Below are 13,442 nucleotides of genomic sequence, written 5' to 3'. Positions count from 1 at the left end.
CTCAAAATGTATGGGTATTTCTCTTTCCCCAGTCATCTGAGTAAATGGTTGTAGGTATTTTAAGGGAAATATTAAGGGAATCATTAGTATATACTTGCCATGGTGTTGCTGTGTACTTCCTTTTGGGGACCCATCCACCTCTGTAGCCAACAGAGTCTGGGTATGAAAACTGGCTCAGGTCCAGGAATTGAGCAAAGTTCATAACTTCTGTTGAGGTGACCACCTTCAGCCTCCTGCTCATTCATTCTTGTCTTTTTTGATTGTATATATTAAGCAGCACCCTCTTTGTCTGCCTGAGTCTTTTGTCCCTAGGGGATCCCATGTTCTACTAACCATATCCACAGCTCCTTGTGGGTCAAGCCCCCTTGGCTGCCCCTCCAATCTTGTTGGTTGTGATGGTAATTGTGGGGCCCCCTCATTTCTGGTGATTAATAACCATTATCTGGACTCTTTTGCTTTGAGGCCTTATCATTCCCATTGCTATTAGTAAGCCAAGTTCTGTGACATATTTCCTAGAGTCAATCCTAGCCTGTAGAGGAAAGCCACCACTTAATGTCTTAGTGATGCTAATATTCATCCCATCAGCATGTTCTTGATGGCCTTTGTGAATAGTGCGTTCTCTAGATCCTTCCATGGAACAAAATTTCTGATGGATCTTCCGTCCTCATGTAATATATCCAATTCAGCATGCCTAGTTCCCTGAGCCATTTAATCCCACTAGTTTCCATGGTACCTTAGGCATTACCACTTGGTCAGTATGGGCTATTTTTTTTCTTTTTTTTTTTTTCTTTATTTTGGCTGTGCTGGGTCTTAGTTGTGGCACGTGGGATCTTCATTGCGGCTTGCGGGATCTTTTTATTTTTTTAGTTGCAGCATGCGGACTTCTTAGTTGTGGCATGTGGACTCTTAGTTGTGGCATGCATGTGGGATCTAGTTCCCCAACCAGGGATCGAACCTGGGCCCCCTGCATTGGGAGCTTGGAGTGTTACCCACTGTACTGCCAGGGAAGTCCCAGAACGGGCTGTTTTTTTCTCCATGTTTTTAAGAGTTACAAATTTGCCCATACCCTAGGGCTCTTGCCAAGGCGTTAAATCCATGTTCCTGAAGAGTACTCCAAAGTAAATGAACTTTTGCTTGCCCATTCTTATGTCCTGTACTCCCTAATCAAGCACCCTCAAAATCCAATCCCATGGGTACTCCCCTGGCTCATGCTGGTACGTGCTACCTAATTCTTGCAGCTCCATTGGGATTCGTCTGTTTCCTTATGTTCTAAACTGGGAATATGCTGGAATTTAACCCTATTTTCTGGCCTGGCAGCCAGGACAGGTCTGGGAGAAAGTCCCGAGGAGGACACCTGTTTTTTTGCAATGGGGAGGCCCATGTTGTATCTTCCCACAGGAAGGAGTTCTAGCTCTTAATAGGGACAGATGGGCCATCTCTGAAGGCTCAGAGGATTCAGGGAAGTCACTGGAACCACAGTCTTTGGGGGCATCCATCCAGATGACTCAATCTCATGTTCAGGAGTTCAGGTTTTCCCAGGCAGGGCACTGATCTTTGCATAGTAGACTGGCCGTGACAAAGCATTCCACTCTCTTTGAACCCTGGTGACTATAAATATCAGAACCTGAGTCTGCTTCTCAGTCCACTCTCCTACTGCAGGAACTACCAAAGAGGACCACTGGCTTTCACACTTAGTATTTAAATTTGTTAATTGCCCTTAGTTTCTCATTATCCCTCTGTAGGCATCAAATCAACTCAGTTAGTAACCAGCTGTTTCTACTGTCCTTAAATGTGCTATTCTTCCATAATGTGCAAAAACCTGAATCTTCATACCAGCCCAGGCATTCCCCTCCACCAGGAGGTCCTTCCAAGTAATCACCTGTGAAATTTTTAGCAATTGGGTTGCCACCTTGTGCCAGGATTATCTGTACCTCAGGTACCATTTGGGATGGGGCCTTCCTTGCCAGCTGTGTGGCAAGTGATCTAGATCGCAAACTCCCTCTTATCACCTCTTGTTTTTGATTATTCCCAGTATCAGTTGTGTTGGTTGGTCCCTTTAAGAAGCAGACACCAAGCTAAGTTAGAAGTGCAAGACAGAATTCTTGGTTGTAGAGCCTGTGAAAAATAAAGGGGAGAGAGGCAAGAGTAGGCAGGGAGAGCTTTCAAACTGCTGTGCGGGTCTGACATGGTGAAAAGCCAGGGGAAACACAGAAGGATGGGGTAGGAGACCCTCAGACTGGTACAGCATTCAGGATTTCTTGGTCAGCGCTGTAGGGAACTCTAGTGCAAATATTACCTATAGAGAAGTCCTGCATTGGGTAGAAATGGCCAGGCCCCCATACCCTCACCAACTGGGAATAATGTGGCTTGAGTTCAAATGCTGCAATTAGGTCATTTCTGGGTAGGCTTCAGAGGGTCCACGCATATCCTGACATTGTAATCAAAAATCAGTATGTGTGTATTTTTCTAGAATCCATAGCTTTTCACTAAATTTTCAAAGAATTCCCTGATGCCCAGAAGGTAGCGTGACAGTGGTGTGAATTCACTTGGTCATCCCAGCATGTTCTCCTGGCCCCTTTCATGTTCCCTCTTTTCTAAAGAGCTGTGTGCCAGCTACACTGGCCTCCTTTGTGTTCCTCAAGCACTCTAAGCTCATTCCCAACTCAGGGCCTTTGTCTTAGCTGTTCCCTCTGCCTGGGATGCCCTTTCCTCAGATGCATTCAGCTTAAATGGCAGCTTCTCAGAGAGGCCTGCTTGGATTCTGCAAACTAAAGTACCTTCCTCCATCACTCCCAGCATACTTCGCTGTTTCATTTCTAGCACAGAGCTCTTCCATCTGATCTTCTCTTTGAAGTACAGTTGATTTGCAGTATTGTGTTAATTTCTGCTGTACAGCAAAGTGATTCTGTTATACACATATATACATTCTTTTTTATATTCTTTTCCATTATAGTTTATCACAGGATATTGAATATAGTTTCCTGTACTATACAGTAGGACCTTGTTGTTTATCCATCCTATATATAAGAGTTTGCATCTGCTAATCCCCAAATCCCAATCCATCCCTCCCCCCACTGCTTGGCAACCACAGGTCTGTTCTCTGTGTCTGTGAGTCTTTCTGTTTTGTAGATAAGTTCATTTGTGTCATATTTTAGATTCCACATATAAGTGGTATCATGTGGTATGTCTTTCTCTTTCTGACTTACTTCAGGTAGTATGATAATCTCTAGGTCCATCCATGTTGCTGCAAATGGCATTATTTCATTCTTTCAAAATGTTTTCTTAAGAATAAATGCTTGTCTTCTCTGTCCATTAAAATATTTTCCAATATGTCCCCTTCTTACATTTTTTGTAGCTACTTTATAGACCTATAAATATAGATATAATTATTAATAATCCAGACATGCAAAAAAATTCCAGACAGTAACAGATCCCTATGCACTAGCCTCAAAGATAGACAGATGTTAATGTTTGGCTTCAATTTCTCCTTCATTTGTTTTATTTTTTAGCTAAAATTTCATAGCTCACATTTTGTGACACCCTTCCTTTTCAGTGGTAACTCCTGCCTTGAAGGTAGTGTATGTCATTTCTAACTATGTTTTAGTAGTTTAATGATATGTGTTTCTATTCACAAACAACATATGCTATTTTTTTTTACTGAAGTATAGTTGATTTACAATATTGTGTTAGTTTCAGGTGTATAGCAAAGTGATTTGGTTATGTATATACATAACTGAATATATATATATATATATATATATATATATATATATACACACTCTTTTTTTCAATTTTTTTCCATTATAGGTTATTACAAGGTATTAAATATAGTTCCCTGTGCTATACAGTAAATCCTTGTTGTTTATCTATTTTATATATGGTAATATGTATCTGTTAATCCCATACTCCTAATTTATACCTCCCTGTGCTTCCCCTTTGGTAACCATAAGTTTGTTTTCTATGTCTGGAGTCTATTTCTGTTTTGTAAATAAGTTCATTTGTACTATTTTTTAGATTCCACATGTAAGTCATATCATTTAATATTTGTCTTCCTCTCTCTGACTTATTTCACTTAGTATGATAATCTCCAGGTCCATCCATGTTGCTGCAAATGGCATTATTTCATTCTTTTTTATGGCTGAGTAATATTCCATTGTGTATATGTACCACATCTTCTTTATCCATTCATCTATTGAAGGACACTTAGGTTGCTTCCATGTCTTGGCTATTGTAAATAGTGCTGCAATGAACATTAGGGTCCATGTATCTTTTCGAATTAGAGTTTTCATCTTTTGTGGTTATATGCCCAGGAATGGGATTGCTGGATCATATGGTAGCTCTATTTTTAGTTTTTAAAGGAACCTCCATACTGTTTTCCATAGTGGCTGCACCAATTTACATTCCCACCAACAGTGCAAGAGGGTTCCCTTTTCTCCACACCTTCTCCAGCATTTATAGTTTGTAGATGTTTTTGTGATGGCCATTCTGACAGGTATGAGGTGATACTTCGTAGTTTTGATTTGCATTTCTCTAATAATTAGCGATGTTGAGCATCTTTTCATGTGGCTGTTGGCCATCTGTATAACACATGCTATTTTTATATGTCCCAAGATTTTATATAAATGTGTGCACACTGTATATATCTGTTGGTAATTTGGACCTATTTAAGTATTTAACACTACTGTTGAGCCACAGAATTAACTCTGGAGCTGTCCTACCTGTGGACTTATTGTTATACATGATAATACAATTCCTTATTGTTTCAGCCACATGAATTGGGCTTGTTGTTATGCACAACTGAAAGCTTCTTCCCTGTGATAGGCTCATTGTGTTAACATTTCTCACTGTTGAGTCCTTAAGCTGTGGCTGCCCAGAAGTTTTCATTTGGCTGCAGGTTTACCAAGTGTGTAGACAGTTTTGGTTTCTCCTCTGCTCCAGATTGCCCAATTCAGAAATCTTTTGTAGTAGTAATTTATTGCCGTGTAACAAATTTAGCAGTGCAAAACAACACAGTTTATTATCTTGCCTAGTTTCTGAGGGTCAGGGATCTGGGAGCAGCTTAGCTGGGTGGCTCTGGCTAAGGGGATTCTTGTGAGGTCGCAGGCAAGTTGCTGGCTGGGGCTGCAGCCATCGGAAGGGCTGGAGAATTGGCTCCCAAGATCCTTCATGGGACTGTTGTCAGGAAGCTTCGGTTCCTTTCTGTGTGAGACTCTCCATAGTTGACTTCTCCCAGAGTGAATGATCTGAGAGAGAGAGAGAGAGTCCTACACAGCGCACCACCATGCACCCACCCACATTTACACGGTTATCAACTGGGAGTCGTCTTTGCTCCCTCACTTTTCTCCTCAATATACACCATAATCAGTGATCCCATCCTCTTTACCTCCTTGGTGCCTCTCAGATCAAGCCACTTCTCCCCATCCTGTTGCATACTGGATGTAGGTGCGGAGAGCTGAGTCTGGGGCACAAGTCTGATCCAGTCACTGGCCCTCAAGTTGTCTTCAATGACCCTGTCAGAATCAAGTTCATGGTTTTGAAGGCCTGCCTGCACCTTTAGCCTCCTTATTACCTGGTCTTCCTCATCTCTTGTCCTCTACTCTCCCTTCCCTCTGTGTTTCTTTAGGTCTGAAGTTCAGTGTCACCTTCTCAGGGAAACTTTTCTGACCTTCAGACCAGACTGGATCCCCTGGTTACACGCTTTTGGAATGTTCCATCTTCACTCATGCTGCTCATCACGTGTGCCCAATGTCTCATTGCTATCTGGTCTGCAAGTCTGCAAGGTGAGCGACCACACAGGTTTTGTTCACGGCTATACTCCAAGGACCTGAGATGATGTCTGGCACATAGCAGACATGCAATACATTGCACTGAATAAGTGAATGGATGATTTTTACTTGGTATTTGTGCTTTCTCCTTTCCTTCCTTCCATGGAAGGAGACAGGTTACTTTATATGCAAATCCTATTTATCCCAATGAACAATGTGGCAAGATTGAACCAGACATTCAAAGCAAAGACCTTTCAGCGGATTTTGTGGGTCCTGTGTGACAAAGACTTGCTCCTTACCCAAGCTGTAGTCAGTCTTGTGTAAGCCTTTTCTTGACTAGGCCCCTCCTTGAGCCTTGTCCTCAAGAGAAAGAATCCTACTAAGTCAGTTTAGTGAGAATCTCCCATCACTGATATCTGATCACCCTTGATATCTGATTCAGTTCCTCATCCCCCACCATGTCCTTGTTGATATCTGATCACCCTGACCTGCCTTCAGCAAGAATCCTGTTAAATCAGATTAGCTAGTATCCCCCCTTATTCCTAATGTTTCCTCTTAGTAGTTTTCCATCCACTGACCCCCCACCCTGCTCCTTGGTGATAAATCCTCACTTTTCCTTGTTTTATTCAGAGTTGAGCCCAATCTCCCCTGCCTCCTGCAGACACCCATTGCTGCAGTCCCTTGAATAAAGTCTTCCTTACAGTCTTTAACAAACATCAGAATAATTTTTTCTTCAGCACTTGGACTGGGTCCACTCAGGACAGGCCTCTCGATCTGTCTTTGGACAAATGCACACTCTACCCCTAGACTTCCAACTGGAAGCATAAATATACAAGACAATATATTCTTCACACATGCATTGGCTTCAAATCAATATAGGAACATAACCTAACTTATATCACCAGACCTGTGGAAAATGGTACCTACTTAGTTTCATTTTGAAATGAAACTCTAAGAGTAGATGTTCATACATAGTTATAACAACAGTCAACCTTGATTGAGCTACCATTATGTATGCCAGCCTCATTTTAATCTCACCAGAATTATAAGGTAGCTATTACCTCCCTTTTATAGATGAGGAAACTGAGACTCAGAGGTGCCAATGAACTTACCCAAGTTCATACAGCTGGTAGGTAGTAGAGCCTTGATCCACCCTGGGGCCTTTTGCCTTTTTTATGCCACTGTACCCTGCTGCCTTTCCTTGGAGTTATTCTATGTTTTGGTCCCTTCCTCATCCTAAGTGGCTCAAATGCATGTAACTGTTGAGTTAGCCACTTGGATTGGGGTCACAATTTTTGCCAGTGTTCTTTGTAAAGCTTTGCAGTTCCGTGGCATAGCAGACATTTTGCTTTAAATTGAAGTTTATAAGTACACATATGAAAGTCAAGAATAGGTTTGCCCAAGTGATTCAGGAGCACATTGACTATGAAGGCGGGAAGCGTGCCCACTTTCAGCAATTTCCATGATGAATGACATAGAGCAAGAACAATGTGGTTAAAGAAAGAATGACAGACTCACCTACCCCTTTGCCTGGTTCCCAATGGAAAGGGAGTGGAGCTGAGCCAGCCCTGGAGGTGGAACATTGTTGCTTGTTGTGTAGGTGAACAGCCGGGATTTATTAGGGCTGGAGACTTCCATGGTGCGGCCAGTTAGAGCAGGCTCTGGTGGAAGGACCCTTTGTCTTTTCCACAGACCTACCCTTCTCCATCTCTGGCCTTGGTTGACTTGAACTTTGTGTTTCGTACGCTGATGAAAGCCACACTTACTGACCACACTACTGACCAGTGCTCTGGGACGCCTCTCTCAGGCTTGCAGACCTGTACCGCCCCAGCTCTTTCCTCTGGCTTGCCCTCTGTGTGGTTTCTGCTCAGGTGCTGATCTGAAAAAGTTATAGTTTGGAGATTGGGGAGCTGTTGGCATTCACAAGACAGCCTTCTCTGCGGTTTCTTTCTGTGTATTCACATGCAATCAGCCTCCCACGGCATTGAAAAAGGTTCAGGTTTTTTAGAGTGCCTCATCCTTTCATGTGAAAATTAGAGGGGATTGTGACTTGTAATTAAATGGCTGGCCCTACTCCGTCTACTACAGCCAATTGTTGATTTCTGAGTGTTGATTATAAGTAGATAATTCTTAATTCTAGGTATTGTTCCCTACTTCCCAGCATGGCACTTTGCCTCTTTCACCCATAGCCTTTCTAATGATTTATTCCTCCCAGAAGTGGGTGTAGAAAGTGAGGGCAGGAGGGGGAGAGAATCATAATAAAAATAGCTAATGTTTCCTGAGTACTTAGTATATTTTAGGCACTGTTCTGAGCTCTTTACTCCAACCCTATGGGGGCAGGTACCATTATTCTCTCTACTTAACAGGTGAGAAAACTACAGCCATCATAGGTGAAATAACCTGCCCAGGTGTACATATGTAGTAAGTGGTCCAGCTGGATTCAACACTAGGCAGTATGATCCAGAGCAAGAGCTCTTAAGGCAGAAATAGAAAAAAAGGGAGGGAGGGTCCTACAAATACCCATTGTGCAGCTTATAGCCTAGATTCAACAATTGTCTGTCCCAAACCACTTTCCCCAAACCCAACAGGTACTTGGTGAATTTTTCAGTGTTAACTTATGATGATCAGTGATTCTTAAAAAGTTGGGACTTTGCAGATCCCTTTGAGATTTTGAAGAAGGCCATGGCTCTCTCTTACTCCAAAAACTGCATGCAAAATTTTGCATATCATTTCCAGAGCTTCAAAGGCCATGTGAAACTCTCCTCCCAATAGACCCCATGGAACCTGGGTCAAGAATACTGACTTAGAATAATACTAAACTTTATCAGTATGAAAAACTGATTTGACCATAATGGGAAGAGAGGAAGCTAAATTTGGGTAGGAAAATGGAAATTTGTGTAGAGTTGTATGACCTCAGACAAATTACTGACCTTTTTTGTATCGTAGTCATAGCTTCCCTCTTCCTCTACCAGCCCAAGTTTATTGTCAAGTTCAACAAGGTAATATCTGATCACTGCTTTCAGTTCCCCAGAAGAATGTGTCCCGCTCCTTTCTGAGAATTCCTTTCCAGGTTCCATAGCCCTAGGAAGTTTGCAAACCCAGATTAGTGACAACAAACTAGTAGGGCCCAATTACTCCTGTGGGCATTCCAAAGATAGATGTGAGGGCCTGTTTCCAGCCCCCTTAGCCTGGAGAAGCAAAGACCTGGCACCAGGGACTTCTTTAGGGAGCTGCCAGCCATGTTCATCACCTGGGGCTCCACCCTAGTGGGGTAAATTGCTGTAGGGAGAGGCTGCTGGGTATGACTCAGGGAGGGTGTGTTTGTGTGTGTATGTGTGTGTAGGTGAGGGGAGACAAGGGAAGAAGGAAGTAGCATTGTCAGCTGATGGGAGAAACAGATTCCTGAGAGGCTCTAATACCTACAGTTATTTGGAAACTAAGTCACCACCTCCCCGCTCCCATCACCAAAGGACTAGAGCTGGTTGACTGGCAACAAGGTAAACCTCTCCTCTTCTACCTTCTTCCCTCCACCCCCTAGGTGTGCTGCCCTTTGGCATTTTCCCCCCTTTTAAGGTTACTTTTGGGGCTTGTTTTAAACAAATTTCACCTGGATAGAGAAGTTGAGGGTGAGGGAGAAGGCCCATACCATGGGATGTCCTTGGGATTAGTCTCAGACTGATAATACAGACAATGATTTATATTTATGGAGCATTGAGAATGAGCTAGACCCTGTGCTAAGGGCTTTATGTATATAATCTCATTAAATTCTCCAAACAGTCTACAAAGTAGATTTGATTATTATTTCCATGTGACAGATGAGAAAATTGAGATTCAGAGAGTTAGTGGTGAATCAAGGATTTGACTGCTGTTCACAATCTTTTGGCTGCAATGGGCCCCAGAAGCAGGGCTGGGATTTAGGAATTTCTTCCTGAGAGGAGCACCTGTGTCAGGGCTCCTGCCCATTTAGTCTGTCCTGAGTCCTGGGATTCTACCTTCGCCAAGTTTCTCCCATAATTTTTCCCTTCAACTTCCACGACTGGCTCCTTAGTCCAGGCATTACTCCATAGTCCCAGCTGTTCTCTCTAGGCGGGCCTTGGCCTCCTCCATCCCTCAGTCTGGACACCAGGGTGACTTTTCTTCCTGGGACTTGGCTTTGGGCCCAACACCCCCTGCTCCTAAACCGTCAGAGCCCTCCATTAACTGTAGAATAAAATCCAAACACCATGACCACATGCTTTTTTTCTTGCTCTCTGCCATATCCAAGCTATACAGATTGTTTATCCTCTTGAGTTGGCTTTTGTTCTGAGGCATATATATAGAGAGATATAGATAGAGAGATAGATAGATCAAGATATATATATATATATATATGTATATATATAAAAAACAGTTTTGATATATAGATAGATCGAGATATATCTATATCTCTATCTATCTGTATATGAAAACTATTTAAAATTCATTTTAATGGTATACGTTGCCATGGATCCTTTGGGGAAAAGGATAAATATAAATTATAAACATGCAAATACTCACTTATTTCCCAGTGGCACTGGACAAACTCAGCCCTTTTTCTTAGAAAGACCTCCTCACTCCCTCCATGCACTGAGATCCTACCTCTCTCTCAGGTCCCAGATCAAGCTCCCCCAGCTCAGGGAAGCCTCCCAGTGCTCTGGGCCTGAATGATCACTCCTCTCAACTTTGGTTCTTCATCTGAAGGTACAAACTGGGACCAAGCATGGCTTGAAGCCCCAGTGCTTCCCTGAGTTAGACCTGGGTATGAGTCCTACTTTGCCACTTCCAGCCAAATGACCTTGAACAAGTCATGTAATCTCTGAGTCTTGGTTTCTGCATCCATACTGTGTGGACAATGCCATCTACTGTACATGGTGACTATAATGGCTAAATAAAATGCTGTATACACAGCATTTTAAGAAGCAGTACGCCTGTTGGCTAGGACTATGGCTTCTGGACCCAAGCTGCTTGGGTTCAAACCCTGGCTCTGCCACTTACTGCCTGACCTTGGATGAGCTATTGAACTCTCAAGGACTCAGTTTCCCTATCTGTAAGATGGAGATGATAGGTTTCTTTATTTTTTAATTAATTAATTTATTTATTTTTGGCTACGCCTCGTGGCAGGTGGGATCCTAGTTCCCCAACCAGGGATCGAACCCGCACCCCCTGCAGTGGAAGTGGGGAGTCTTAACCACTGGACTGCCAGTGAAGTTCCAGAGATGATAGGTTTATTGTGAGGAATAAATGAGTTAATACATGTAAGGTACTTCGATGCCTGGCACAGAGAAATTGATTAAAAATGTCAGCTCTTATCTTGTAAAGCATCCTTCCTCCTCACTTCAACATGTCATTTGCTATCTCTGTACCTAGACTGAACGTCCTCGGAATGGAGGCAACATCCCGTATGTTCTTTTATCCCTGAGCCCAATACCCTGCCTAGCATGTGTGCAGGGGCTCTTACGCTGCTGAACTTACCATAATGGGCGTCATGGGAAGATGAAGAATTTTCCCAGAAGCCTGTAGAGGCAAAGGATAAGATTTCCAAACTGTGGTCACCTGGAGCAAATGCTCCAGGTAGGAAGGAGACTTGGGGATACAGGTGGAGGGGGAGGCAGGTTGGCTGCTTTTCTCCTCGCATCACCAGGGCGCCCCCTCCCCCTCGAAGGCAGGCTTTTAATCTAGCAGACTCGGTGTGCGCAGTGAAGGCAGGCAGTGGACCTCCCATCCCAGGCTCGGGGGGCGGGTGCTTCAGGCCTCACCTGAGCGGCCCCCAGCCCCGTCTACCTGCGCTCCCATTCAGGGTACTGCGGGCTGCTCCCCTCCCCTCCCCTCACCGCGCTGAGGGAGCCCAGCCTGACCTGGGCTGGCCTCCGTGCCCCGCAGCTTGCCTTCCAGCCGCAGCCTGGGGCCTCTCCGCGTGGCCACACCTCCCCGGGCCCCGCAAGGGTTAAGGCAGCCGCGGAGAGGAGAGGTTTGGGCTGACGTCGCTCTGGCTGAAGGTGGTTCCCCTCGGATGAGGATGGGAGAGCCTGGCGAGCTGAAACCCGAGCTCCCGCTCCGCCGCGGCTTGGGGAGGTCCGTGTAAGAGCCGCCTGCCCGCCGGCCGGCCTCCCTCGGTCCCTCCCCGGCAGTCGCTCCGGGCACCACCGCGGAACGATGGAGCTGGGCTGGTGGCCGCAGCTGGGGCTCACTTTCCTGCAGCTCCTTCTCATCTCCTCCTTGCCAAGAGGTACTGTGAGTAGCATTCAGAACCCCCAGGAGGGAACTTTTCCCTCTTGGGGTTTGGTAGGGGGCAGGACTGGGGGCTCCCAGGAGACGGTGCTTGTGTGTATGTGGGTGGTGGCTGGGGGGGGGGGGCTTCTTCTCAGTGATAATCTTGGGGGCTTGGCTGGTGATGCTGGAGTGTCTGTCTTTCTCCCTGAGAATGGGACACTGTTTTCTGTCATCCCATCTTGTGGGACTGAACTGCCTCAGGAGGGGTACCAGCTTCAGTTTTATTTGCTGGTTTTTTATTTTAGCTTTTCAAAGCACAAAATTACCTCCGGGAATCTACCCAGTGTCAGGTACCCCCTCTGACATGCAAAAGCTAAATTTCCCACTGGAAAAAGCCCCCTCAGAGGTGAGCTGGGAGGAGAGAGGAGGAGGAGAGCAGGGCTGGCAGCGAGGGTGTTCCTCTGGGGCATCTTGCTTGATGAAATCTTACAGTTACAGCCCTTCAGAACAGATTCCCAGCATGGGAGATGTACTCACTCAGCATATATACACTTCCTTTCTGATAAGAATGAGAAAGAAGAAGGAAAAGCCGAGGTGAAGAGTGCAAGTCGTTTCTGGGGAAGCACAGTGTTTGTTTAGAAAGAGCTGTGGCCTCTGTGTTTTTCACATGTCATTTTCTGAGCCACAAAACCCATGTCAAATGGGCTCCTGGGGCAAGTGAGGCTGAAACGAGACACAGAGGTCCTGGGAGCCTCTTGACTCAGCAGAAGCAAGGAGAGGGCAGGCTTGTCTTCTGACTGCTCCCCGGCAAGCAGGGAAGGAGGACTCCTTAGGACCACCTGTCCTATGCTGGAGAGGCCAGGTGTCAGGAGGTAGGGCGAGACCTCAGGAGATAAGGGCCGGTTGAAATGTACACACATGATAAAACAGGGCGACTTTGCAGAGGAGCAGGGAGTGTGTGAGCTTTTGCTACTCTCCTTCTGCGGGGGTTACCTGTCACCTGTGCCGGTTACCTGTCACCTGTGCTCTACTTGAGAGGTGGATGATCCATTGCTGCACATAGCTGGCAAGTGCCTGAGAGTGAGACAGAGTAAGCGGGAGTGGTGAGGGTGTAAAATGCGATCACCTACTGTAGAAGGGGAGCTGGACCATGGGGCATATCCCTTCATGATCATGATGAACAAAAAGCCAAGATATAAAAAAAGAAAAACCCATTTTGGTGAATACGTCCCATCTACCTGTAGCCTGCCAACCCCAGGTGAAATCTTCCTTGGTGATTTACTCTCAAGCTGGAGAGAGTGTTTCATTTGAATTTTGCCTCACTGGCATCTGGAACAGCCCAAAGACAATAATGTAGGAAGAAGGAGCCCAGGAGGGGGGAGTCTGATAATCCATAAACCCAGACACTTGCCCCAGGGGGTAAGTTGGTGAATTTTCCTTAAGGCTCAT

The 13,442-nt window shown here is 45.0% G+C and overlaps 1 protein-coding gene and 1 long non-coding RNA gene across 3 annotated transcripts in view; one reads left to right on the top strand and one right to left on the bottom strand.

Moving 5' to 3' along the window:
- Window positions 1–5,027: 5,027 nt before the first annotated feature.
- Window positions 5,028–12,029, bottom strand: LOC132370759 (uncharacterized). Its single transcript, XR_009504699.1, has 6 exons — window positions 11,639–12,029; window positions 11,256–11,297; window positions 8,696–8,846; window positions 7,284–7,644; window positions 5,384–5,510; window positions 5,028–5,243 (listed from the first exon to the last, which is right to left on the bottom strand). It is a non-coding gene; the product is annotated as an uncharacterized LOC132370759 (long non-coding RNA).
- PAMR1 (peptidase domain containing associated with muscle regeneration 1) overlaps window positions 11,733–13,442 on the top strand; it is a 71,024-nt gene continuing 69,314 nt past the window's right edge. The window contains exon 1 of one of the 2 annotated variants that reach the window (XM_059931387.1): window positions 11,733–12,009. In XM_059931387.1, coding sequence (XP_059787370.1) covers window positions 11,937–12,009 — 73 coding nt within the window. In that variant the 5' untranslated portion in view covers window positions 11,733–11,936. The remainder of the gene's footprint in view (window positions 12,010–13,442) is intronic. The other variant, XM_059931386.1, reaches the window with a different exon arrangement.

This window comes from Balaenoptera ricei, chromosome 8 (assembly GCF_028023285.1).
Source record: "Balaenoptera ricei isolate mBalRic1 chromosome 8, mBalRic1.hap2, whole genome shotgun sequence".
Lineage (NCBI taxonomy): Eukaryota > Metazoa > Chordata > Mammalia > Artiodactyla > Balaenopteridae > Balaenoptera > Balaenoptera ricei.
This window is presented reverse-complemented; position numbering and strand designations above follow the sequence as displayed.